General features: G+C 46.3%; 2 protein-coding genes across 8 annotated transcripts in view; both read left to right on the top strand.

The window, feature by feature from the left end:
* Window positions 1-21,847, top strand: part of SRCAP (Snf2 related CREBBP activator protein) — a 30,840-nt gene extending 8,993 nt beyond the window's left edge. For 4 of the 6 annotated variants that reach the window (XM_011378652.2, XM_023522505.1, XM_011378651.2 and 1 more), the window contains exons 11-34: window positions 353-541; window positions 633-955; window positions 1,057-1,234; window positions 1,766-1,902; window positions 2,135-2,304; window positions 2,420-2,612; window positions 3,967-4,103; window positions 4,187-4,373; window positions 6,420-6,589; window positions 6,977-7,242; window positions 7,446-7,730; window positions 8,243-8,407; window positions 8,679-8,864; window positions 9,091-9,357; window positions 9,708-11,212; window positions 14,067-14,332; window positions 14,471-14,673; window positions 16,287-16,456; window positions 16,606-16,802; window positions 16,898-17,012; window positions 17,220-17,339; window positions 18,293-18,487; window positions 18,634-18,717; window positions 18,823-21,847. In XM_011378652.2, the coding sequence (XP_011376954.1) occupies window positions 353-541; window positions 633-955; window positions 1,057-1,234; window positions 1,766-1,902; window positions 2,135-2,304; window positions 2,420-2,612; window positions 3,967-4,103; window positions 4,187-4,373; window positions 6,420-6,589; window positions 6,977-7,242; window positions 7,446-7,730; window positions 8,243-8,407; window positions 8,679-8,864; window positions 9,091-9,357; window positions 9,708-11,212; window positions 14,067-14,332; window positions 14,471-14,673; window positions 16,287-16,456; window positions 16,606-16,802; window positions 16,898-17,012; window positions 17,220-17,339; window positions 18,293-18,487; window positions 18,634-18,717; window positions 18,823-21,456 (8,342 nt within the window). In that variant the 3' untranslated portion in view covers window positions 21,457-21,847. The remainder of the gene's footprint in view (window positions 1-352; window positions 542-632; window positions 956-1,056; window positions 1,235-1,765; window positions 1,903-2,134; window positions 2,305-2,419; window positions 2,613-3,966; window positions 4,104-4,186; window positions 4,374-6,419; window positions 6,590-6,976; window positions 7,243-7,445; window positions 7,731-8,242; window positions 8,408-8,678; window positions 8,865-9,090; window positions 9,358-9,707; window positions 11,213-14,066; window positions 14,333-14,470; window positions 14,674-16,286; window positions 16,457-16,605; window positions 16,803-16,897; window positions 17,013-17,219; window positions 17,340-18,292; window positions 18,488-18,633; window positions 18,718-18,822) is intronic. The other 2 variants (XM_023522506.1, XM_023522504.1) reach the window with 2 other exon arrangements.
* A 148-nt stretch (window positions 21,848-21,995) lies between these two features.
* TMEM265 (transmembrane protein 265) lies at window positions 21,996-25,367 on the top strand. 2 transcript variants are annotated; one of them, XM_011378648.2, is made up of 3 exons: window positions 21,996-22,419; window positions 23,436-23,606; window positions 24,873-25,367. In XM_011378648.2, the coding sequence occupies exons 2-3, from the start codon at window positions 23,439-23,441 to the stop codon at window positions 25,032-25,034; spliced, it is 330 nt and encodes a 109-aa protein (XP_011376950.1). In that variant the 5' UTR covers window positions 21,996-22,419; window positions 23,436-23,438; the 3' UTR covers window positions 25,035-25,367. The 2 variants fall into 2 exon arrangements, with proteins under 2 accessions (XP_011376950.1, XP_011376951.1); XM_011378649.2 differs by having other exon boundaries at window positions 21,996-23,606.
* Window positions 25,368-25,799: the final 432 nt, after the last annotated feature.

Genomic DNA, 25,799 nt, shown 5'->3' with positions numbered 1-25,799 from the left:
CCCCGACTCTCTCCCCCTTCCTTTCCTCCTCCATCTCTCCCCCTCTGTCTGCTTTCTTTCTTTCTCTTTTTTGCTTTTTCAAGCTCTTCTCTTTTATGTTTGATCTGAACTTTAAAAGGAAGGTTCATCAAATTGATAATTGTTTTTCCTGGCAGAAGACAGCACCATCCATAGTTCTAGTCCAGGTTGTGGGGCTTGGCTTTAGTAGTTGGTGCCGAAAGTAAACTCTTGCCTCCTCTCGATCTGAGCCTAACATCGTCTACAGAGACCTATTTAAAATGAACTGTCACCACTGAGACCTACTCCCTTTTCTTCGAACCACCCAAAAGCTTACCTTTCATTTTTTCTCCAGGTGAGCTATCTATGGAGGAATTATTGCAGCAGTATGCGGGAGCCTATGCCTCTGATGCCTCTGCCCCAGGTTCTGAGAGTAGTGAAGAGGACGATGAAGATGAAGTTGAGGCTGACAGCTCTAACTCTGAACCAGAGGAAGCCACAGAAGCTGAAGAGGCTCCTCAAGAGGATAGTAGTAGTCAATCAGGTGAATGTGTGGTCATGAGCCAGGAGCTGGGGAGAGCAGGCACTGGAGGAAGCGGGTATGGTAAGCACTAAGCCTTGATCTTATGCCTTAGACTCTGCTGAGGAGCAGAGCGAGGATGAGGAAGATGAGCATTCAGAGGAGGAGGAAACCAGCAGGAGTTCCGAATCAGAGGAATCTGAGTCTGCGGAGTCTGAGGAGTCCCAGTCACAGAGCCAAGCAGATGAAGAGGAGGAGGATGACGTTGGTGTGGAGTACTTGCTTGCCCGGGATGAAGAGCAGAGTGAGGCAGATGGAGGCAGTGGGCCTCCTACCCCAGGGCCCACCACCACTCTAGGCCCTAAGAAAGAAATTACCGACATTGCTGCAGCAGCTGAAAGTCTCCAGCCCAAGGGTTACACCTTGGCCACTACCCAGGTATCCCCAGTCCCTAGCTCTTGCTTTCTTATATCTTGACTTTCTTGTTTCTCAGTGATGGACACCTCAGTTCCACCATGATACCGCTCTCTTTCTATCAGGTGAAGACGCCCATCCCCCTGCTGTTGCGGGGCCAGCTCCGGGAGTACCAACACATTGGATTGGACTGGCTGGTTACTATGTATGAAAAGAAGCTTAATGGCATTCTTGCTGATGAGATGGGGCTAGGCAAGACAATCCAGACCATCTCCCTACTTGCCCACCTGGCTTGTGAGAAAGGTAACTAGACGGGGCCCTTCCTCTTGGGTCTCCTTGACCAGTTCCCTGGGAAGCTTGTTTAATGGTAACTCCAGCTGCAGGGTTGTGAAACATTCACTCTTTTGCTGGTTGTTTTAGTAACTTCATTGACTCTGGTTGTATGGAGTGGCCAGTGTAGGTGCTAGGATTCTTAGGAAGGGACTGTTAGGTCAGGGTTATGCCTGAGGAACAAGAACCCCAAAGTTTATATTTATATTTCCTTATTTCTCATTTTTTTTAAATGCTTCTGTTTAAAATCTTTCTGAATTATTTTTTTTAAATCAAGATGTAATTGACATATATTAGTTTCAGGTATACAACATTATGATTTAGTATTTGCATGCATTGAGAAATGACCACAGTAAGCCTAGTTAATGTCTGTCACCATACATAGTTACAAAAATTTTTTTCTGATGAGAACTTTTAAGATCTATCTTAGCAACTTTCACATGTGCAATACAGTATTATTAATTATAGTTGCCATGCTATACATTTCATTCTTTTGCTAAACAGGTAACTGGGGTCCCCATTTGATAATTGTCCCCACCAGTGTGATGTTGAACTGGGAAATGGAGCTGAAGCGTTGGTGCCCCAGCTTTAAAATCCTCACTTACTATGGAGCCCAGAAAGAGAGGAAGCTCAAGCGGCAGGTTCGCTCCTCCATTTGATGCCTCCCACCCCCTCACCCCTAGTCGATACCGCCTCTTATTTTGGGCCCTTTTCTCAAATGAATTTCTTTCCCTCCTTCTGTCATTCTATGCTGCTCCTGGGATTTTCTTTTTTTCCAACCTGATTTCTGTCCCATAAGTATTATAATATGTTTTCCCTTTGTCCTGTCTTGTCTTTTCACCCCAACATCTTTTGCTTTCTCCTGATACTCAGGGCTGGACCAAGCCCAATGCCTTCCATGTGTGTATCACATCTTACAAGCTGGTGCTGCAGGACCACCAAGCCTTCCGTCGCAAGAACTGGCGCTATCTCATTCTGGATGAGGCTCAGAACATCAAGAACTTCAAGTCACAGCGCTGGCAGTCACTGCTAAACTTCAACAGGTAGAGATGGAGATGGGGATTTGTGTAAGGGTTGACTTTGTCTGAAGGGTGGGATGCTCTGAAGGTTGAGAACTTCGTGACCATCCTCCCTCTAATTCCCTCTGTCTCTTTGCAGCCAGAGACGCCTGCTCCTGACAGGAACTCCCTTGCAGAACAGCCTCATGGAGCTGTGGTCCTTGATGCACTTCTTGATGCCCCATGTCTTCCAGTCTCATCGCGAGTTCAAAGAATGGTTCTCTAATCCCCTAACTGGCATGATTGAGGGCAGCCAAGAGTATAATGAAGGTCTGGTCAAACGCCTCCACAAGGTAGGGACTGTAACAATTTGTCAGGAGTATTGGGAATGGTGAGGAACTAAGGGCAATACTCAGAAAACCCTTACAAGTCAGAGCTAGGCTGAATTCACCCAGATGTCAAGCTGTTATTATTCTAGTGACTAACCCATTGCTAAATGAGTGACCTCATCTTAGCTCATCATTCTACTTGTTGTCTTTAATGATGACATTTCTGTCTTTCTTTTCTGAGTAGAATGGTAATGCTGATCATTCCCTGCTTAGATTTCTCTTTACTTGCTTTCCTTAACTTTGTATTTTTGTCATGTGCTTTCTCCCCGACTCTCTCCCCCTTCCTTTCCTCCTCCATCTCTCCCCCTCTGTCTGCTTTCTTTCTTTCTCTTTTTTGCTTTTTCAAGCTCTTCTCTTTTGTACAACTTTTAACATCTCAGCATTCTGATCTTTATTTTTTTGTTTTAATTTATATATTTCATAGGCATACTCATTCATAAGGTTTTAAAGATTCCAATTTGTGTTTTTAATCCCTTGACTCTCTAGACCAAGGGTCATCAACCCCTGGGCCGCAGATAGGTATCAGTCCATGACCTGTTAGGAATCAGGGCACACAGTAGGAGGTGAGGGGCGGGCCAGTGAGCAAAGCTTTATCTGTATTTGCAGCCACTCCCCAGCTCTAGGAGTACCTACTGGTCCTTGGTGCCAAAAAGGTTGGGGACTGCTGCTCTAGACTACTCTACTTGTATTTAAATTTGACTTGATGTCTTTAATTGAAAGTACCTCTGGAACTCTGTTCTAATCCACACATCTCAAGCCTTATAGGCTATTATTCTGTTTCGGTGAATTACACCATCATTTTGGTAAATCAAACTAGAAACCAAGAAGTCTTCTTTATACCTCTTCCTTGATTTCTTCCTTTTCTTCACTTCTTCCATGTTAACTTGATGACCATGTCCTATTAGATTTTAATCTCCCAAGATCTCAGATTTGCCTTTTGTTTTCTATGCTCTGTTACAGCTGCAAGTTTTGTTCTCAGCTTCTCTCTTAGATTTACTTCCATAATTCTGTAAATTTACATTTACTTACTGAAATGTAATTTGAGTCATCTCTCCTGTATAATTAGTTGTTCTGCCCTTGGTTCTTTCTTTATCACTTCTTATATTGTGGTATCATCTTTATGTCAGTAGATTCCTTGAGAGGAGTGCTTGCCTCTGACTCACCTTTTTGGTTCCTGGCATGCTGCATAGCTCCAAGAATATTTACTGATGAGTTAGCCAGCACCCAGCTGATTATCAAGCCAAGACCCAGCTAGAGGGGCTAGGCTGGGGTCAGTGTCTGCTGTTCTCCTGTCAGCCTCTTGTTTATTTGCTTTTAGGTTTTGCGGCCTTTTTTGCTGCGCCGAGTTAAGGTGGATGTTGAGAAGCAGATGCCCAAAAAGTATGAGCATGTTATCCGCTGCCGGCTCTCCAAGCGCCAGCGCTGTCTCTATGATGACTTCATGGCACAGACCACGTAAGAGAGAGCTGAGGGTAGGCCCTAGATTGAAGCAGAGGTGCGGGAGTCAGGATACCCCATTAATTTTTTTTCTCTCTCAGAACTAAGGAGACACTAGCCACTGGCCATTTCATGAGCGTCATCAACATTTTGATGCAGCTGCGAAAAGTCTGCAATCATCCAAACTTATTTGACCCTCGACCTGTTACCTCCCCCTTCATCACCCCAGGCATCTGCTTCAGCACCGCCTCTCTGGTGCTAAGGGCCACTGATGTCCATCCCCTCCAGGTAAGTGGTTACCCCCAAGGTTGTTGGTTCTACCCAGCCCTGCACTTCTTTTCTTTAGGCTAGAGTATGACCTTTTGCATCCTAACTTTTCCCATTATCTCAGCATTATTCTCTTAGTTTCATTGTTTTCTAGCTGTGTGACTTTGGGCAAGCTAATTATTAACCTCTAACCCTAAGTTTGTTTGCCTTTCAAAATAGGGGTTATATGGCCTATCGTGCAGCACATTGGTGATAATTATGTTAATACTTTTGGAAGTGCTTGGCATGTTAAAAATACTTAGCTATAATTTTGTTTGCTAATCTTTCTCTCTTTTGGCCACCCTCCCCGCCCTCAAATTTTTGTTCTTATTGTGGTAAAATACACATGACAAATTTTACTGTTTTAACCATTTTAAGTGTATGATTCAGTGGCATTAAGTACATTCACATTGTTGTACACCAATCATCACCATCCATTTTCAGAACTTTTCTCATCTTTCGAAGTTGAAACTCTGTACTCATTAAATAACTCCTCATTCTCCCCTGTCCCCCAGCCCTTGGCAGCCACCATTTTACTTTCTCTCTGTATAAATTTGAGTACTCTAGATACTTCATATAAATGGAATCATAGTGGCTTATATAGCAGAATGTCTTCAACATTCATCATGCTGTAGCATGTGTCAGAATTTCCATTTTCAAGGTTTAATAATATTTGTAGATATATGTGTGTGTATACGTATATACATACATGTATACGTAAACATTATATTTTGTTTATTCATCTATCAGTGGACACTTCGGTTGCTTCCACCCTTTGGCTATTGTGAATAATGCTGCTGTGAGCATAGATGTACAAATACCTGTTGAAATGCCTGCTTTCAATTCTCTTTTGGGTATACGGTCATGCTCCACTTAATGATGGGGATAAGTTTTGAGAACTGTGTCTTTAGGTGATTTCATTGTTGTATGAACATCATAGAGTGCACTTACACAAACCTAGATGGTATAGCCTACTACACACTTAGGCTATATGGTATAACATATTGCTCTTATGTTATAAGCCTGTATAAAACAACACAAAATAAAATGAAGTACAAAAGAAAATAATATAATCAAGAGACTCAGTAAACATGATGTATACGAGGCTGCTGGCTTAACACAGCATACTGTTTTGCAGCAAACTTTTTTAATAGGTAGAATGCACTTTAAAATGACAAAAAATACTAAATATATTCACTCGTAATATAGTCGTTTGTTACTATTGAATATTATGCCTTGTACTTAATTATATGTGCTACACTTTTATGTGACTGATGTCGCAGTACGTTTGTTTAAACCAGTATCACCACAAACACATGAGTAATATGTCACACTAATACGTTAGGACAACTGTGACGTCCCTGGGCAATAGGAATTTTTCAACTCCATTTTAATCTTATGGGACCACTGTTGTATATGTGGTCCATCATTGACCAAAATGTTATGTGCTGCATGACTGCATACTCAGAAGTGGAATTGCTAGATCACATGGTAATTCTATTTTTAATTTTTTGAGAATGCCATACTGTTTTTCATAGTGACTGCTCTATTTTATGTTCTTACCAGCAGTTTACAAGTGTTCTAATTTTTCCACATCATTGCCAAGTCTTGTTATTTTTTAATTTTTGATGATGTCTGAATGGGCGTGAGGTGGTATCTCATTGTGATTTTGATTTGTATTTCCCTAATGATTAGTGATCTTGAGCATTTTTTGTGTGTTTATTGTATATTTTCTTTGGAGAAATATCTGTTAGAGACCTTTGTTGATTTTTTAATTGGGTTGTTTGTTATTTTTGTTGTTGAGTTGTAGGAGTTCTTTATCTGTTTTGGATATAACCCCTATCAGATATGTGATTCACAAATATTTTGTGCCATTCTGTGGCTTACCTTTCACTCTGTTTATAGTGTCCTTTGATACAGTTCAGTTTATCAATTTTTTTTTTGTTGTCTCTGCTTTTGGTGTCATATCCAAGAAATTGCCATATTGAACTTTTTGACACCATGCTTTTGTGTTCCTTCTTGTACCAGCGAATAGACATGGGTCGTTTTGATCTTATTGGCCTGGAAGGTCGAGTCTCTAGATATGAGGCTGATACATTTCTACCCCGGCACCGCCTGTCCCGCCGGCTACTGCTGGAGGTGGCTACTGCTCCTGACCCCCCACCCCGGCCCAAGCCAGTCAAGATGAAGGTCAACAGGTACAAGGGCTGAGGAATGAGGGAATAAGGAGATGGATTCCTAGTGGTTACAACTGGCTGGGAGGATTCGGGATGGACAAGAAGGAGTTGGGAGGCTAGGCTAGGATGTTTATGTGAGATGGATGCAAAATTCCATGGAGGGATTAGGGGAGAAAAATAACTAGAAGTGGGTCCTGGGGTGGGGAGCCCTTGTGTTTATCATTGATCCTTCCTCCCTTGGTGTTTTTGTTTATCTTGGATTTCTTTCCATCTTTCTCTTTTGGGTCTTTTTTTTCCCCCTTTGCTTTTGTAATCTCAATCTTTTCTGCCTCATTTTCCTCATTCCTTTCTTTTCTTACTCCTTATCATCTCTCCCTATCTACCTATCCCCTTGTATTTTCCTCATAGGATGCTGCAGCCAGTGCCCAAGCAAGAAGGACGGACAGTCGTGGTGGTGAACAGCCCACGGACCCTCTTAGGTCCTGTCCCAGTCCGACCCCCTCCAGGCCCTGAGCTCTCAGCCCAGCCTATCCCTGGCCCAATCCCTCCAGTGTTGCCAGCACCACTGATGGTATCAGCAACGCCTGCTGGACCCCCACTTATTCCAGCATCCCGGCCTCCTGGCCCTGTTCTGTTGCCCCCACTGCAACCAAACAGTGGACCGCTCCCTCAGGGTGAGTTGCAGGGAAGCCAGGGCACTGGAGGGTACTTCCGTTTAATTAGTCAGACTGGGGAAGAAGTAATCGAATTAGAGTGAGGAGTTGGGTTAGAGACGGGTGTGGTGTCTGATGGGCTGGAAGGGAGTATGTATGAAGGCTTCTGGGAGCCGGCTAAGGCTCTGGGTACGGTATATCTGACATGTTTGCTTTGTGTCTAGTGTTGCCTTCCCCCCTGGGGGTCCTGAGTGGAAACTCACGGCCGCCCACGCCAACCCTGTCTCTGAAGCCGGCCCCACCTGCCCCTGTTCGCCTGAGTCCTGCCCCACCCCCAGGCTCCTCTAGCCTATTGAAGCCCCTGACAGTGCCACCAGGCTACACCTTCCCTTCTGCTGCTACTACCACTTCTACCACCACAGCCACTGCTCCTACCACAGCATTACCAGCTCCTACTCCTGCACCACAGCGCCTCATCCTATCTCCTGATATGCAAGCTCGCCTGCCCTGTAAGTTCCTGGGGCTCTTTGAGGGTGGGGGACTTGGGAGAAAGGCTTATATGCCTTGCAGCTAGAGAAGAAAAGCTCAGGAACATGAATGTATCAAATTCTAGGTAGCTAACACACATTAGGTATTTTGCCAAATGTTGGTAATTCATAATGAAGTAAGAGCCCTCAAGGAGTTCACAATCTAGTGGGGGAGGTGACATATAGATGAGTGAATAGTGGCAAGCCCAGTGATAGAAAATCATTTGAGATAAAAGGAGTGTAGAGGAGTGGGAGGAAATTGGCTTAGTATGGTGGCAGGCCATTAGGATGTAAAGGAAATTGCTAAGCAACTAGGTGGGATTGGAAGGCGTAGCATGTCAAAAGCTCAAGACTGTAGAGGAAGGCTAAGCTTGTTGGAACGTGGTAAATTGAGTGGGGAAGGGTTGGAGGAACTGCAGGCCCTCATGAGGGTCTGCAAAGTGGCATTGAGCAGAGCGAGCCCTGTATACATTAAGTCCCTCCTTTGTTCATAGCAGGTGAAGTGGTCAGCATCGGGCAGTTGGCCTCACTGGCACAACGTCCAGTGGCTAGTGCAGGGGGAAGCAAACCTCTCACCTTCCAAATCCAGGGCAACAAGCTGACTTTGACTGGTGCCCAGGTGCGCCAGCTTGCCATGGGGCAGCCCCGCCCGCTGCAAAGTAGGTAAAACCCACCCCCTGTCCTGCCTTTTTCCTCTTCTTTGTCCTGTTTTTGTGACTCTCTTCAGATGTCAGCCTTTATGTTTCTTTTCCTAGCTTTTGGTGGGTGGAGCCAAGGGGAATGTTTGGAGGGAGTTTTTGATAAAGATAAGGATGAGGTAATTCTAAAGAAGTTATCTCCTCTGTTCTTTCCCTTTCCTCTTTCCCTTGCCTCTGCCTTCCTCCTGCTGATAGTCGCTTCTCTCTTTCTTTCTCTCTTCCCTTAACCCAGGGAATGTGGTGCACCTGGTGTCAGCTGGGGGGCAGCACCACCTCATCAGCCAGCCTGCCCATGTGGCTCTCATCCAGGCCGTGGCCCCGACCCCTGGCCCCACCCCTGTCTCTGTGCTGCCTTCTTCGACCCCCAGCACCACCCCTGCCCCCACTGGCCTCAGCCTTCCGCTTGCTGCTAATCAGGGTGAGGCTCCTGGCCTTTCTACTTACTTAGCTCTTGCTGGCATTGGTCCTTCCAGGCATGCCCTGGGCTGTGTACTTACTATCTGTCCAGCCTTCCCTCAATATTGTTTTCCCTTGCCAGCATCTCCAATATCTGTCTGCTACCCTCTCCTCCCCTTGGACTTCTTCCATCCTTTGGGTCTCTTGTTTCTTTTCTACCTTCCCCTCAATGTAGCTTCCTCTTGCAGTGCCACCAACCATGGTGAATAATACAGGCGTGGTGAAGATTGTAGTGAGACAGGCCCCTCGGGACGGACTGACTCCTGTTCCTCCGTTGGCCCCAGCACCCCGGCCTCCAAGCTCTGGGCTTCCAGCTGTGTTGACTCCACGCCCCACATTAACCCCTGGCCGGCTACCCACACCTACTCTGGGTACCGCCAGGGCCCCTATACCCACGTCCACTGTGGTGAGGCCCCTGCTCAAGCTGGTTCACAGTCCTTCGCCCGAAGTCAGTGGTGAGTCCAGGTGGCTGAGGCCAGAAATTTTTGCTAGGATTGGAAATAGGACGGCCCCAAGAGTTTCTTAGTCACAACAGATCCTTTAATTATCTAGTATACTGACTCACTATGCAGTGGGACCCCAGAACTGGGCTGCCAAATCTTTACCTAATTCCAAGATACATTTATTGGAACTTTGGAGGGAAAGGAAATATTAAATTGTCAGATTCTTTGAATCTTTGACCATGGTGTGGGAGTGAAGGTTTTTGGGGGATCAGGTAAAGCTTGGAGGTAAGGGAAGGGGTGGGACAGGGAAACAGAAAGAGCAAGAAAGAATTCTGGGGCTAACTCATCCTCTGTCTCCACAGCTTCAGCACCCGGAGCTGCACCCTTGACCATCTCTTCTTCTCTTCCTGTGCCATCCTCACTCCCTGGGCCAGCCTCTTCTCCAATGCCAGTTCCCAACTCCTCTCCCCTTGCTAGCCCTGTGTCATCTACAGTCTCAGTTCCAGTGTCATCTTCACTCCCCATCTCTGTTTCCACCACACTTCCCCCCACAGCCTCAGCTCCACTCACCATCCCCATCTCAGCCCCCTTACCTGTTTCGGCTTCAGGCCCAGCTCTATTGACCAATGTGACTCCAACACTGGCACCTGTTGTCTCAGCGGCTCCTGGACTTCCCTCTTTGGCACCAGCTGGGGCTTCCCCATCAGCATCAGCCTTGACTCTAGGTTTAGCCACAACTCCATCCCTCTCCCCATCTCAGGCACCTGGTCACCCTCTGTTATTGGCTCCAGCCTCTTCACATGTTCCAGGGTTGAACTCAGCCATGGCCCCAGCATGTTCACCCGTCCTGGTGCCAGCTTCCGCTCTGGCCAATTCTTTTCCGGCAGCACCAAATCCAGCTCCAGCTCAGGCTTCCCTTCTGGCTCCAGCACCTTCTGCATCTCAGGCTCTAGCCACCTCTCTGGCTCCCATGGCGGCTCCACAGACAGCAATCCTGGCTCCTCCAGCTCCTCCTCTGGCTCCTCTTCCAGTTCTGGCTCCATCGCCAGGTCCTACTCCTGTCCTGGCTCCATCGCAGACTCCGGTTCCAGTTCTGGCTTCATCATCTACCCCTGGAACTCCTTTAGCCTCAGCTTCTTCACTGGTGCCAGTCCCAACTCCTGTGTTGGCTCCATCATCAACTCAAACTATGGTACCAGCCCCGGTTCCATCACCTCTCCCGAGCTCAGCTTCTACACAGGCACTGGCCTTAGCCCCAGCTTTAGCATCCACTCTTGGCGGCTCATCTCCATCTCAGACACTTTCTTTGGGAACAGGGAACCCGCAGGGGCCCTTTCCAGCTCAGACATTGTCATTGACTCCAGCATCATCCCTAGTACCAGCTCCAGCCCAAACATTGTCTTTGGCACCAGGACCACCACTGGGTCCAACTCAGACGCTGTCTCTGGCTCCAGCACCCCCTCTGGCTCCTGCTTCTTCGATGGGCCCAACCCCAGCTCACACTCTGACTTTGGCTCCGGTGTCGTCATCTGCTTCACTCCTGGCCTCAGCTTCAGTGCAAACACTGACCTTGAGCCCTGCCCCAGTTCCAGTGCCCACCTTGGGCCCCGCTGCAGCCCAGACTCTGGCACTGGCCCCAGCCTCAACACAGGTCCCAGCTTCCCAGGCATCCTCCCTTGTGGTTTCCACATCTGGTGCCGCTCCCTTGCCCGTCACCATGGTATCCCGGCTGCCTGTTTCCAAGGATGAGCCTGAGACACTGACATTGCGCTCTGGTCCCCCCAGCCCTCCCTCCACTGCTACCTCGTTCAGTGGTCCCCGGCCTCGACGCCAGCCCCCACCACCACCTCGTTCCCCTTTCTATCTGGTAAGTTGTACTTCCTCAAAGGAGAGGGAACGGGAAGTTGAGTTTCTTAGGAGTGTTGGTAGAGTGGATGGAACAGAATAATGTCACTTTTATCTTGGTAAATTACAAAGCCTAGTTTTGTGGACCTAATACTTAAGTGCCATTGGACAGGTTCTTTTTCTTTTCTGGGCCTGTACTCTTATTTGTAAAATGGGAATAATAAATCATGTTCTACTTTTCTCAGGTAATTGGAGATCTAATAGGCTTTTAAAACTATTACTGATGTGCTTAAGGCCACCTTGTTACTATTGGTCTCCTTATTCTTCCTTTCTCTTTTGAGTTAGCGTTGGCATCTAATTGTCCCATTTTACAGATGAAGAAACTAGCCCGTTTCGTTATAAAGGTTTTACAACTCGTGAGAACAGATGTGCTGACTCCATTGCTTTCTCTTCTTCCCTACAAGAGGCAGTACTCAAAGACAGTTGCTAAAACCATTACCATCATCAAGTATTTAACTTTTAAGGAAGAGATGACACCATGGAATACAGTTCCATAAAGATCATGCTTCTGACTTTGATGGTCACTTCTTATAGTTTCGGATTTTTTTACTTCTGTGGTGATGAAGTGGGCAATATAAAGAATTCTGTTCCCTATCCCTTTATTAGTTTTCTGGTAGCCATTTTTTTTCATATTATAAATGTAGTCCTATATATACTTGGTTACATTAAACTCACTACTTAGATTCAAGTGAATAACCCAGGAACTAATTAAAAGAAAGATCTCGTGAGTTCCTCTAGGCTCTCTTGTCTTTTTCTCATTCTGTTACAGAGCTGCTGCTTATTCTTTGCCTCAGCCTTAGCCTTAGCCTCTCACCTTCCATCAGTGCCCTTGACTCAGCTTTTTGTCTTTTTCTAATGCTGCCAGGCTGGTCTGGCTTGTTGAAAGTAGAAGAGAGCCTAGATCCTAGGCCAATGGTGGCAGCCCGTGGTCTGCTAAATTTTGGTTGTTCCACTAGTAGGTAACAGCTTCTTAACACTTTTTTTCTTTAAACAGTTTGAAATTTAAATCACACACCGTACAGTTGACCCATTTAAAGTATGCAATTCAGTGGCTTTTAGTGTATTCACTTTTAGTGTATACAACCGTTACCATAGCCATATTTTAGAACATTTTTATGGCCCTAAAAAGAAATCTCACACTTTTAGCCATCATCTTGTAACTACGAATCTAGTTTTTTATAGATTTGCCTGTAAAGTCATATAATATATGGGCTTTTTTCACTTAGCTTAATATTTTTGAGGTTCATTCGTGTTATGGCGCATATCAGTACTTCATTTCTTTTTTATTGTCAAATCATCCATTGTATGGATATGCCACATTTTATATATCTATTCATCAGTTGATGGGGACAGTTGGATTATTTCTGCTTCTTGGCTGTTATGAATAATGCAGTTATGAACATAAGACTTTGTCTTTTCATGTTTTCAGTTATATTGGATGTATACCTAGGAATGGAATTGCTGGGCCATATGGTAACTATGTCTAACCATTTGAGGAACTGCCAAACTGGTTTCCAAAGTGGCTGTACCATTTTACGTTCCCACCAGCAGCCTGTAAGGGGTTCCAGGATCTTCACATCTTTGCCAACATTTGTTATTTGTCTTTTTGATTGTAACCATGCTAGTGCGTGTAAAGTGATATCGTGTTTTGATTTGCATTTTCCTGATGCCTGATGTTATTGAGCATCTTTTCAGTGCATTTTGGTCGTTTGTATATCTCTAAAGAAATGTCTCTGCAGATCCTTTGCCCTTTTTAATTGGGTTATTTTATTTTTATTATTGAATTGTAAGAGTTCTTTATGTATTCTGGACACAAGTCCCTTTTCAGATACATGATTTGCAAATATTTTGCTGCTACTTTTTGAGAGCTGGCCTATATTGATTTCTCCCTCTGCTAGTATGCTTTCCTTTCTCCCTTAAATCATAAGGAGCTAAGAGGTCAAGCTTAAGGTAGCAGTCAGAAAGAGAGATTTAGAACACTGCTATTTTTAGGACCATCTCCTGGGGTCCAGTCTCTATTATTTGTCCATTCTAATAAATATCAAGAGCCTACTTTATGCCAGTTACTGAACTAGATAACTGGGTGATTATAGTGAACAAGATCAGGTATGGTTCATATTATATGGGGCTTACAGTTTGGTGGGTAGAAGACATTAATCAAATACACAAATGTAAAACTATAAGTGTGCTAAGTGCTAAAAATAATAATAATAATAATTTTTTTATAGCCTGTGATACTGGAAGCACAGAGATGGGAAAGGATTGGGTCAAAGTCATACAGATTTCCTGTCTGCGAGGGCACTCCTCTTTTCTCTCACAGGATGATGATAGTGTTCCCATCCCACCCCATTCCAGTCTAGTCCTGGGCAGAAACCTGCTGTAGATTTAATAAACCCCTCTGTATCCTGGTCAGTAATTTGAAGAAGGCTTTTAATAATTGTTTTGGATCTAGTCAAGAAGATAATTTAACTTGGATGTTCTGGAGTTAAATGTTACATAGGAAAATTCTCAGGGATCATCCATTCTATAAACTTGTTAGATATGTGGATCTTAATTTTAAAGAGTCAGGTATTTTGTTTTGGTACCATACAAGGGAAGATAAGTGTTCTCCTGCAGAGACGTTATCTCATTTAACATTGAAAGGAATAACTCCTTTCAATAACATTGAAAGGAAAAACTTAAAAAACTACTAAATTCATGGTATCTTTTTCAGTCTTGTGGTTGCCATAGATTATGTTTAATTCTGAGAGAAACTGTCAGGGGTTCTGTAAAGACACCGATTACTTTTTCAATTTTTTTCCCCCTGTTATTCCCAGGACTCTCTAGAGGAAAAACGGAAGCGACAGCGGTCTGAACGCCTGGAACGGATTTTTCAACTTAGTGAGGCTCATGGGGCCCTGGCACCCGTATATGGGACTGAAGTCCTGGATTTCTGTACCCTGCCCCAACCTGTTGCCAGCCCCATCGGCCCTCGTTCTCCTCGTCCCAGCCACCCCACCTTTTGGACTTATACTGAGGCTGCCCGCCAGGCTGTACTGTTTTCCCAGCAACGACTAGACCAGCTGTCTGAAATCATTGAGAGGTTGGCAGGGCTAAGTGCAAATGGGAAGAGGGTCTTGGGCCTCTGAGTGAATGTAGTGGTTAGGGCTGGTGAAGGTTCTAACATCTGGGACCTTTCAGAGTTCCATCTTTTATACTGCTTGCCTTCTTCCTTTTGCAGGTTCATCTTTGTCATGCCTCCTGTGGAGGCACCTCCCCCTTCCCTACATGCCTGCCACCCACCTCCTTGGCTGGCCCCTCGTCAGGCAGCCTTCCAGGAGCAATTGGCCTGTGAGCTCTGGCCTCGGGCTCGTCCTTTGCACCGTATTGTGTGTAACATGCGCACCCAGTTCCCTGACTTGAGGCTTATCCAGTATGATTGTGGTGAGTTCATTTGCCAAAGAGGATCCCTTGACCTCTTTTCTGTCTTAATAGCAAGACTGTTATATCAGAGGGATGCTGTACATAAGGTCTCTGTGGGTTTTATTAAACAGACAGTTTTTTAGATTATGCGTATGGATAAGATGGAGAATTGTAGGCCTTATGATGGATTCTTGGCATTCATGAATTTGACTTTGATGAAAGTTGAAAATGTGTGCTAACTCATTCAATGATTATTTTGTGAACATCACTTTGATCATTTGGGATACAATGGCGAGCAAGATAGCACAGTAGAGTTTCAGATTTATGGGTAAATGTGTGGTGGTGGTACAAGACTGTACAGTAAATAGCAAGTTTTGTTTTGGGAAAAGATAATCTTTTTGGTTAGAATCCTGTTAGAATGCATTTGTCTGCAAGTAACAGGAAACCTATCAACAGTGACATAAACCACAAGAGTCTTTATTATTTACTTAATAAGTAATTCTGAGAATAGTGGTGTGTATGACTGGTTAGCTTAGTGGTGTCTTCATGGACCCGGGACCTTCTAGTCTCTCTGTTTTGATTTCGACTATTCTTAGCTTTTATCTTTTTTATTCTCATGGTTATTTCTTCATGGTCTTGAGATGGCTGCCATAATTCCAGGTAGCACACCAAATGCTCTAAGCAGGAAGCAAGGGGTTGAGAGAGAACACTTCTAGCAAGTCTTCTTTTCTGGGAAAGAAAGCTGCCCAGTTACTTTGCTTCACAACTCTTTGGCTCTAATTGGGCCATATGCCCATCCCTAGAGCAATCTTCAACAAAGAGAAATGGCTTATTTAGACCAATCATGATTCATCTTCAGGGATTGGGTTGAGGCTTGCCTTCCCTGGGATCAAGGGATCTTTGCCAGATGTCCACAATGTTAATTGGCTTCTGTTAACCAAGGATTTATCTTTTGGATAGTAGTGAATGGTTTCTGCCACAACTTTGCAGATTTTCTATAGTAACATGTTTTTGGAGATTTCCTGAATGTCTTAGACTATAAGAAAGTCATCGGAATTTTTATTAATATGTTTTTAATACGTATTTTAGTAAAGAAATAATTTTATAGTATTTGAAATCATTCAGAGTAGATGGAATGAAAGTCTTTTTTTAAGTGTTTCAGATCGACTTATCAAAATATTATAGAAATTAATTATGTGTGTGATGAAAGGTTGAACTAGATAACCTAAGTTCCTGTCCCTGTGGTTCTGATCTAAGTGACCTTCAGTTCTTGTCTGTAAACCATGACATCAATGGATTTGTTGATGTCTGTCCTGTGAGTCTGTTCTGTCTTTCAGCTGGTGTACCTCAGTGTAGTACTTAAGGATCTTTTGCTCATACACATGAGGATTTCTTTTTTTCTCCTTGAGGGTCTGTGTTACCCTACCCCTGGTTAGAGAAGTTAAAGCCAAGACAGGAGCAGACGAAAGAGGGGAACCCTTAAGGGAAGAAAATGTATACAGATATTTTTGATATCCTAGGCTAATTGAAATTCAAGTCTAAAACTTTGTCTTTCAACTACATCCTTCCAGTACTAAGTGTTCCCCACATTCCAGTTTTAGCTAGTTCCCTGTACTCCTTCATTATCTCTTCAGGAAAGTTGCAAACGTTAGCAGTGCTGTTGCGACAGCTCAAGGCGGAGGGCCACCGGGTGCTCATATTCACTCAGATGACCCGAATGCTGGATGTATTGGAGCAGTTTCTCACCTACCATGGTCACCTCTACTTACGTCTGGATGGGTCTACTAGAGTTGAACAGAGACAGGTAATCCAGGCATCTGCAGCCCTTAGAGGCTCACCTCAGCTTCTGTCTCCTTTTTCTAGGCCTTGGGACCTCTTAGAAGGGGCCTCACTAAGCCTCGGGTCTATTTTTGGAAACATCTCCCAATGCTCTTTTTTTTTTTTCCCCTCTAGGCCTTGATGGAACGATTCAATGCAGACAAGCGCATATTCTGCTTCATCCTTTCAACTCGGAGTGGGGGTGTGGGTGTGAACCTGACAGGAGCAGACACTGTTGTTTTTTATGACAGTGATTGGAATCCCACCATGGATGCTCAGGCCCAGGATCGCTGTCACCGAATTGGCCAGACTCGAGATGTTCATATCTATAGGTATTGCCTAGTCTCCCCTCACTTTACTTCTCCTTTGCCGATAGGGTTTTATTAATGTATTTGGCTGTTTACATGAAGTTTTCATCACCCCCTAGGCTTATCAGTGAACGAACAGTGGAGGAGAACATTCTAAAAAAGGCAAATCAGAAGAGAATGTTGGGAGACATGGCCATTGAGGGAGGCAACTTTACCACAGCCTATTTTAAACAGGTACTGATATCTTCCAGCCTATTCAGAATAGAGTTGTTAATCTGTAGGAATTACTCCTGCTTATTAAAGAGGATGCTTTAGCCTCTCCAGACCTGCCTCTTCAACTAGTGGTACCTCTGATACCTTTAAGGGCCATCAGCCCCATAGTTGTAGACCTGGGGTCAGCATTCCATTGATTTTTGACACTTCTTGCTGTTCTCTCCAAAGCAGACCATCCGAGAACTATTTGACATGCCCCTGGAGGAGCCATCTGGCTCATCTATACCCTCTGTCCCTGAAGAGGAGGAAGAGACTGTGGCCAGCAAGCAGACCCACATCCTGGAACAGGTGAAAAAAGTGGACAATCCTTAGAGTAGGGCTAATGGTTACAGTGTTGTCTCTCAGCTTATTGAGCTTGTCACAGGGGAAAGAAGTGTTTCTGCTGCTTCCCAGATTACAGTTGGCCTTTGATAGTTGTGACTAGATTGCTTATTGGTTCACATGATTTCACAGAAAAAAGACAGATTTGAGGTTTTCATTTCTGACTTTGAATCTCAACACTGCTTCTTAAAAATTGTGTTTGTTAAGCCAAGTCTGTTTAATCTTCTGAGCCTTATTTTCCACTTTTCTGAAATGCTAATGAGAAGGAAGTAACTGAGGGTTAAATGGCATAGTGGATTAAGAAGTGCCTTGTACATGGTATATAACTCTTATTTTCCAAACATTGATGGACTCACTTGGAAAGCTTTTAGAAGGATTGATTCCTAAGCCCCCTCCTAAAATATACTAAATGATTTTTGGAGGCGAGGTCTGGGCGTTTGTAATTTTTTTAAGCTCTTCAGAAGTAGACAGATGTTTAGGAACTACAGATGAAGAGTAATATTGAGGTATTTTTCTCTACTAAGTGCCTTCTCCTGATTGCTGAGCCCTCTCTAGGCTACTTCCCTCAGTGACTTTGATGTAAGCTCTCTGCATATCCAACAGAAGAATAGCTGTGGTTAGTTTGTTGTCATGGGGCGTCTCAGAGCAAAAAATAATTATGGATTTTTTGTATTCGACTCTTTCTGCTTTTTAAAAGAGATCTAAGGTTGACTCTAACAGAAAGGAAATAGAGCAAGAGGTCTCTGAAATGGTCACTTTGTTCCTAGTGGGAGTCCTGGTAAAATTCATTCCCTTCTTTGTGGACCACTGTATTGCCTTGGTAACTTTGGTGGCCCAGAAAAGAGTTGAGTTCTGTTACAAACCTGATTTGGTGTAAACTTTGTTAATTCTTGTGGATTTTCTTCCTCGCACCTTTGCAGGCATTATGTCGGGCAGAGGATGAAGAAGATATCCGTGCAGCCACCCAGGCAAAGGCTGAACAGGTGGCCGAGCTTGCAGAATTCAATGAGAATGATGGGTTTCCTGCTGGTGAGGGAGAGGAGGCTAGTCGGCCTGGGGCTGAGGATGAGGAAATGTCCCGGGCTGAGCAAGAAATTGCTGCCCTTGTAGAACAGGTCAGTGTCGGACTCACTAGTTCATAACTTTATTCTCTATAACTCCTCTGAACACTGTGATCCTATTTTCCCTGGTAAAAATAATCAGGGATCATTGGCCCTGGGCACCAGGTCCCTATGTTTATCACCACTGATCCTCCCCACAGCTGACTCCTATTGAGCGCTATGCCATGAAATTCCTGGAAGCCTCACTGGAGGAGGTGAGCCGAGAGGAGCTCAAGCAGGCAGAAGTGAGTAGTTTGGAGGGGTGGGGATGGAAGTGGAAGGCTGCTTTTTATTCACTCACTGCCCTGCTTGCCTCTCTCTGACCATCCTGTGGGCCCTGTTGTTGGTAGGAGCAAGTGGAGGCTGCCCGCAAGGACCTGGACCAAGCCAAGGAAGAGGTGTTCCGCCTACCCCAAGAGGAGGAGGAGGGGCCAGGGGCTGGGGATGAGGTTTCCTGTGGGACTGCTGGAGGCAGCCACCGGCGCAGTAAGAAGGCCAAGGCCCCTGAAAGGCCAGGGACTCGTGTCAGTGAGCGTCTTCGTGGAGCCCGGGCTGAGACTCAAGGGGCAAACCACACTCCTGTCGCATCCAACCCTCATACCCATAGCACCTCCACTACCCCCCGCTGTAGCCCTGCCAGGGAGCGAGTTCCCAGGCCAGCGCCTAGGCCTCGACCCACTCCAGCTCCTGCTGTAATCCCTGTCCCTATCCCCTATTCGGCCCCAAATCCAATAACCATACTTCCTGTCCATATCTTGCCTTCTCCCCCACTTCCTCCACAGATTCCACCATCTTGTTCTTCTGCCTGCACACCTCCTCCTGCCTGTACCCCTCCACCAACTCATACCCCACCTCCAGCCCAAACCTCTCTCTTAACTCCTACCTCCCCTCTCCTGCTTGGTATACCTTCTGTGCCCGTCTCTCCACCCGTCACCAACCTTTCCTTGGGCTTGGGGCCTGAGGCAGAGCTGTGTACACAAGCATTGGCGTCCACCGAGCCACTGGAGTTGGCTGATACGGCCAGTTCTGAGACTTCCCCGCTTACTCTTGTGCCCCCTAAGGATCTGTTACCAGTTACTGTTGAGATCCTGCCTGTGTCAGAGAAGAACCTTTCTCTCACCTCTTCTGCATCTAGCCCAATCCTGGAGGCTGACAGCTTCCCTAATGATCGAGAGCAGGAGGTACCAGAGCCTGCTGAGGGGACCATCCTCACAGTGCTGCCTGATGGCGAGGAGGTGCCCCCGTGTCTGAGTGAGAACAATGAGCTGGAGCTCCCACCCTCAGCAGCATCTGATGAGCTACTTCCAGAGCCATTGGAGGCTGACAAGAACCCAGAAGAGCTAGTGGAGGCTCAGACCCCATCATCCAGCCCCGAGAAGCTACAGGAACTTGTTTCAGCTGAGGTCATAGCTCCATCAACCTCATCCTCAGCCACCTCCTCACCTGAGGGTCCTTCACCTGCCCGGCCCCCTCGGCGTCGCACCAGTGCTGATGTAGAAATTAGGGGTCAGGGAGCTGGTCGGCCAGGACAGCCTCCAGGCCCCAAAGTGCTTCGCAAGCTGCCAGGACGGCTAGTGACTGTGGTAGAGGAAAAGGAACTGGTGAGGCGGCGGCGACAGCAGCGGGGAACTGCCAGCACCCTAGTGCCTGGGGTCTCTGATACTGGTGCCAGCCCGGGAAGCCCATCTGCCCGCAGCATGTTGGGGCCAGAATCCTCGCCTCCCTCCAGTGGGCCCTGTGAAGCTGCTCCCCCATCCACACTGCCCACCCCATCCCAGCAGTCCTTCATAGCTCGCCGTCGCATTGAGCTGGGGGTGACTAGAGAGGGCAGCCCAGAAAATGGAGAAGGGGCACTGCTTTCCATCACCCCTCCTGCTGTGAAACGTCGGAGGGGAAGGCCCCCCAAGAAGAACAGGTCTCCAGCAGATGCTGGGCAAGGAGTGGATGAGGCACCTTCATCCACTTCTAAGGGAAAAACCAATGGGGCAGACCCAGTCTCTGGGGCTGAGACCCTTATTGTTGCGGAGCCTGTCGTGGGCCCCCAGCTTATTCCTGGGCCCCAGCCTCTTGGACCCCAGCCAATTCATAGACCCGAGTCCATCCTATCACCTGTGGAGAAAAGAAGGCGTGGGCGGCCTCCTAAAGCACGAGATTTGCCCACTCCTGGGACCATTTCCTCTCCAGGGGATGGCAACTTAGAGAGCCGGACACAGCCACTCCCACTGCCACCACTCCCAGCCTGTCCCACTGCTACTGTCGCCAACACTGTCACCACTCTCACCATTTCAACATCCCCACCCAAGCGGAAGCGGGGCCGACCTCCCAAGAATCCACCATCACCTCGGCCCAGCCAGCTCCCTGTCTTGGACCGCGACATCACCTCTGTCCTTGAGAGCTGTGGATTGGGGAGGCGGCGGCAACCCCAGGGCCAGGGGGAGAGTGAGGGTAGTTCCTCTGATGAAGATGGAAGCCGCCCCCTCACCCGCCTGGCCCGCTTGCGCCTCGAAACAGAGGGAATGCGGGGACGGAAGAGTGAAGGGTCCATGGTGGTGGCTGTAATTCAGGATGACTTAGATTTAGCAGATGGTGGGCCAGGCGGCTTAGAATTGACACCTCCTTTGGTTACATTAGCTCCAAAACTGCGCTCAACCCGGCTGCGTCCAGGGTCTCTAGTCCCCCCACTAGAGACTGAAAAGGTGCCTCGCAAACGGGCAGGGGTCCCAGTTGGCAGGGGTTCTGGGCCGGCAAAGCGGGGCCGTCTACAGTCCCCAAGTCCCTTGGGGCCTGAGGGTTCAGTAGAGGAGTCTGAGGCTGAAGCCTCAGGTGAGGAGGAGGAAGGGGATGAGACCCCACGCCGCCGGCCTGGCCCTCACCGGCTTGGTGCAACTATCAACCAAGGGGACCAGCGCATCCTTCGCAGCAGTGCCCCTCCCCACCTAGCTGGCTCCACTATTAGTCACAGAGGCCGCAAGGCCAAGACGTGAGTGGGCTGCTCCTCCACCAAGGCTTTCTGCCATGGCCCCTCTTTTCCACGACCAGGCCTGACTCTGTTAACCACTACTTGAAGTCTTTGAGGGGGAAAGCCTCCAGGGAGACATAGGGGCCTTCCCCCTTCTTCCCACCAAAGTAGGGGGTAGGCAACTGGTTGTCATGGAAATGGGGCATTTCACATATTCCCTTCCCTTCCACACCACATGGCTGGGCAGTGTTAAGGGTGGCAAGATAGTCTCTGTCCCCACCCCCTTGTACTTGATTCCCCAGCTGTCAAAGCCCCCCATCCTTAGGGGAAGGAGGAGGGGGTTCTCTACAATGAGTTTTTTTTTCTTTTTCTTTTTTTAAGAAGAAAAAATAATAAACTTAGTTTCTGTATGAGCATCTGCGTAAGGAGGCTTCTGATTTTCTGGTCTGGTGGAGGGTTGGGTGGGAACTTGGGCATCATTCTCTCTTGCTCTTGACAAGGCCCTGGTACCTCTTTTCTAACGCAGTGCTATGTATCTTTGAGGCAGAGATCTCCACCCAAGAAGAGAGAAGATTTGGCAAATCTGATCTGATAGGGTTCTTTTCCCCAAAGTTTTAGTTTTCACTCACTCAGACTCACTTCTCTCTTCCCTTCTATTCTCTTAGTTCCTGGACTTTCCCTCAGAGCGCTCTGATGCCTTAGACTTTTCCCTGCTTTTATTTTTTTGCTCAGGTGCTTCCACTCCTTTTCCATAAGGCAGGCATGCTAGCTACCTTCAGTTGCTCCCATTCTTTTTCCCTCCCCTCCATCTAGCCAAACTGGTTTGAGTCAGCCCCACCCCCATCTGGGGTTCTTCAGGTGGTGACTGGCCACCCAGCCCCACCCTTGGGCTTGGCTTGGGGCACTTGAGTCAGCTCCATCTCTACCCAAGCCAAATCAAACCTGAGGCAGAAGCCGAAACTCACAGTCTCTCAAGACCTATAGCCAGGTAAGAGCCCCTATTCATTTTTACATTTTCTCTGATCTCAACTACCCGGATCTTCTCCTTGTATTCTCTCCCAATGTTCATATCTACCTCATCTGAGTTCGTTCTTCATACCCACTTCTGCAGCTTTGTGGCACATACCATTCTTTGCTTATCTTGCCTTTTTCACTCTCTATCCCTCGTTGCTTGTGTTCAGAGAACTGCAAATGGTTCCATTTTGTCTAGGATATAGGGGAATAGTTAGAGATGGTAGAGGAAAGGTGGTTGGGTGCCAGGGCTCAGAAGTCCTGAGAAATAGGGAGCTAAATGATTAAATGGGGCATCATTTATGCAGGTTTCTGTGTGGGTTATGAGGTCACACAGACTCAGTATTAATCTGATTATGCCATTTGGCCTGGGTGAAAATGGAAAGAGGAGGTGGCAGGGAATCAGCATAATGAAGAAGACCCCAATTTGGAGTGGTAAGGTCTCTGGTGTTCAGTTTCTTCAACTATAAAGAGCTTAGATGGGTACTTTTCTCCTTGCTCCCATCCCCAGAACTTTTCACATGAAACTGCCTCTTTGCTTGAAGTAGAGTTCAGGGCATAGGGTGCCATTTTCTGATTCCTCTTTAATATTCAAGGGCAGTTTGAGGAACTTAAGGGAATTTTAGGGCTGTTTGAAATATGATTTAAAATTAGACTCGGGATAGTCTTAATATTCCTTACAGCTGTTGAGATTCTGTGTTATGTTCAGTGTTCACCTGTCGTTTCTTTTCTCCCCACTTGTCAGGATAGTAATACAGATAATGTGTTGACACCGGCTTGCCATTAAAGACTTGGAAAGGCTGAGGAAAAAGGATTCCAACCACACATTTCCTTTCTTGGTCTATGAGTCACTAGAGGAATTTCCCAGTAAGGCAGCATTCTTGAGAGTCAAGCTAGGCCATGAAGACATCATCAGAGAGGGGTGGAGTCTGAGCAAGCCAGGCCAAGGGCTTAGTGTTGGGCTTAAAAGTACCTTGACTATATCGCCCACAGGTGATGGAGGACAAGGAGAAGGCAGTGGAGATCTTGGTGAGCAATACAGAAGCAGCTCGTTCTCCATCCCCCATTCGCTGCTGCAGGCTCCGCCTCCGCTACTTGGCAGCTACTAGCATTATCTGTGGCTGCTCTTGCCTGGGAGTCATGGCCCTTGTGTTTGCCATCAAGGTGAGGAATGCAGTTCCTATGGGAGCAGGGTGGGTGGGTGTAGTAAGGCGATTGTTTTGTATATCTGATCTATCTACATTGATCAAACAAACAATTACTAAGCACCTGTCAGAGCTTGGCATTGAGCCCGGTGTGAGAAATAAGAATAAGACATGGTTTCTGCCGTCAAAGGGCCCACAGTCTAATGAAAGATGGCTGTGAAAATGGGTAATTAATAAAATGCAGCTCATCAGTACTATGATAGACACAAGGTATTCTGGGAGCTAGGGAGGATATATGTGTGTGTGATAACTTGTGTATGGTAGAGTAAGTGACAGGAAAGGCAAGTTGGTGAGGTGACAGGAAAATAGCCTTAAAAGGTGGTGATAAGGCATTCCATATAAAGGGATCAGTGTGTACAATGGCCTGGACTATGAATTCAGCATGATTAGACCAGTGAGGAATAGTGAGAAATTAAGCCAGAGAATCCAGATTCCTAAGAGCATCCCATGCTTAGGAGTTTCAACTTTATTTTGAAAATACTGGGGAGTCATTTAAGGTTTTTTGTAGAGGAGAGTGACATAGTCAGATTTGTGTTTCAGTAAGAACCCCTCTCAAGGCTTATGTGGAGAATGGATTGGTAGAGGAGAGACTGGAGGCAGTTGAGCAATAATGAGAGCAATCCCTAGGAGTCCAGAAGAAGCTATAAGGTTTTTTGAGAGGGTTTCACGTTTAAAATACCTAACAGAAACTGCACATGTACCTTTTGAAAAGCTACATAGGCTAACTTAAATATGCTGGAATTTTCTCAACCGTAGTTGTATTTTAACAATCAGAAACTATTCCTGTCGTAAACTTCTGGATTTCATTAGAGCAAAATCATAAAAAGAATTCTTAATAATGAAAAAGATGGGACCTATTAGGTTAATGAGAATGGGGTGTTGTTTGACTAAACACGAGTGACATACCCTGAGATTGTTCACTGTTTCTTGCCAAGAATTCCAAATTTGGAATGAATCAGGTGAGTAGAAAAGGATAGGGAATCAAAGAATTGAAAAGTACTTTCCCATGTGTGATCTTGTGAGCTAACAATGTCCACCTTGAAAAGCAGACAGAGCAGAATGGATAACTTTGCAGATGAGGCATGAGAAATAGAAACTGGAAAGGGAGGTAGAGGATTTGGGTGTGAGGTTTTGAGCCATAACAAGGATAGAGGATTGGAGTCGGGTAATGGGCACTTTGGGACCGAAGCAGGGGCAAAACCTAACCAAAAACCTGCCCCCACAGGCGGAAGAGCGGCATAAGGCAGGCCGATCCGAGGAGGCAGTGCACTGGGGGGCCCGGGCCCAGAGGTTCATCCTGGCCAGCTTTGCCGTCTGGTTTGCTGTCCTCATTCTGGGCCCCCTGCTTCTGTGGCTGCTCTCTTATGCCATCGCCCAGGCTGAGTGACCCCAGGTGACCTCTGCTGAGAGTCAGCCGGGACATCCTGGATCTTGCAATGCAACATTGCTAGGGTCTTGTGCCAGCAGTGGTCCTTCCTGGCTGGAAGGATGGTGCCTCTCTCAAAAGGCTTTGGAAGAGCTCTTCTAGCCTTTTGCAAAAGGAGGCAGCAGCTGAGACTGATGAGGAGATTTCAATCTGCTCTGTTCTTTCAGTGCCCACCATTCCCTGTTCTCTGCAACGTACCCCATCCTAGGGACCTCTACCCAGAGGTGGGGTTGAAGACCAGGCCTGATTTTATCATAATTTGTTTTGTAATAAAAATCTTTTTTAGTGGTGAAACGCTGTTCCTGTCTAATTGTTTTTCCCCTGCTTTCCCTGGGACCTTGGTGAGAGCCAGAGTGGACATCTGACTGATGGCAAAAGTTGGCATCTTCCCTTACCTAGTTGCTCTAGTGAAAGGCAGATTTTTTTTTTCCTTCTAGAAGTATTCCTTCTTGGAAAGACCCCAGCTTCTCACACATGAACAGAGACCCTCAGGCCAGAGAGCAGCAGCAGCAGCTATTATCTATTGAGTGCTTGCTGTATTCCAGGCTGTGTCCTAAACACCTTATATTTCTTAACTCCTTCAGTCCTCACAACCATTCAATAATAGGTACCATTGTTCTCATTTTATAGTTGAGGAAACGGGCACAGATTATCTAAGCTAGTTAAGTCCCAGACAGTTTGGTTTCAGATTTGAGGAGCAAAAGGGGTGGATACAACAACCATCAG

This window comes from Pteropus vampyrus, unplaced genomic scaffold (genome assembly GCF_000151845.1).
Source record: "Pteropus vampyrus isolate Shadow unplaced genomic scaffold, Pvam_2.0 Scaffold347, whole genome shotgun sequence".
Classification (NCBI taxonomy): Eukaryota; Metazoa; Chordata; class Mammalia; order Chiroptera; family Pteropodidae; genus Pteropus; species Pteropus vampyrus.
Note: the sequence above shows the minus strand (reverse complement) of the source record. Positions and strands in the feature narration are given on the sequence as shown.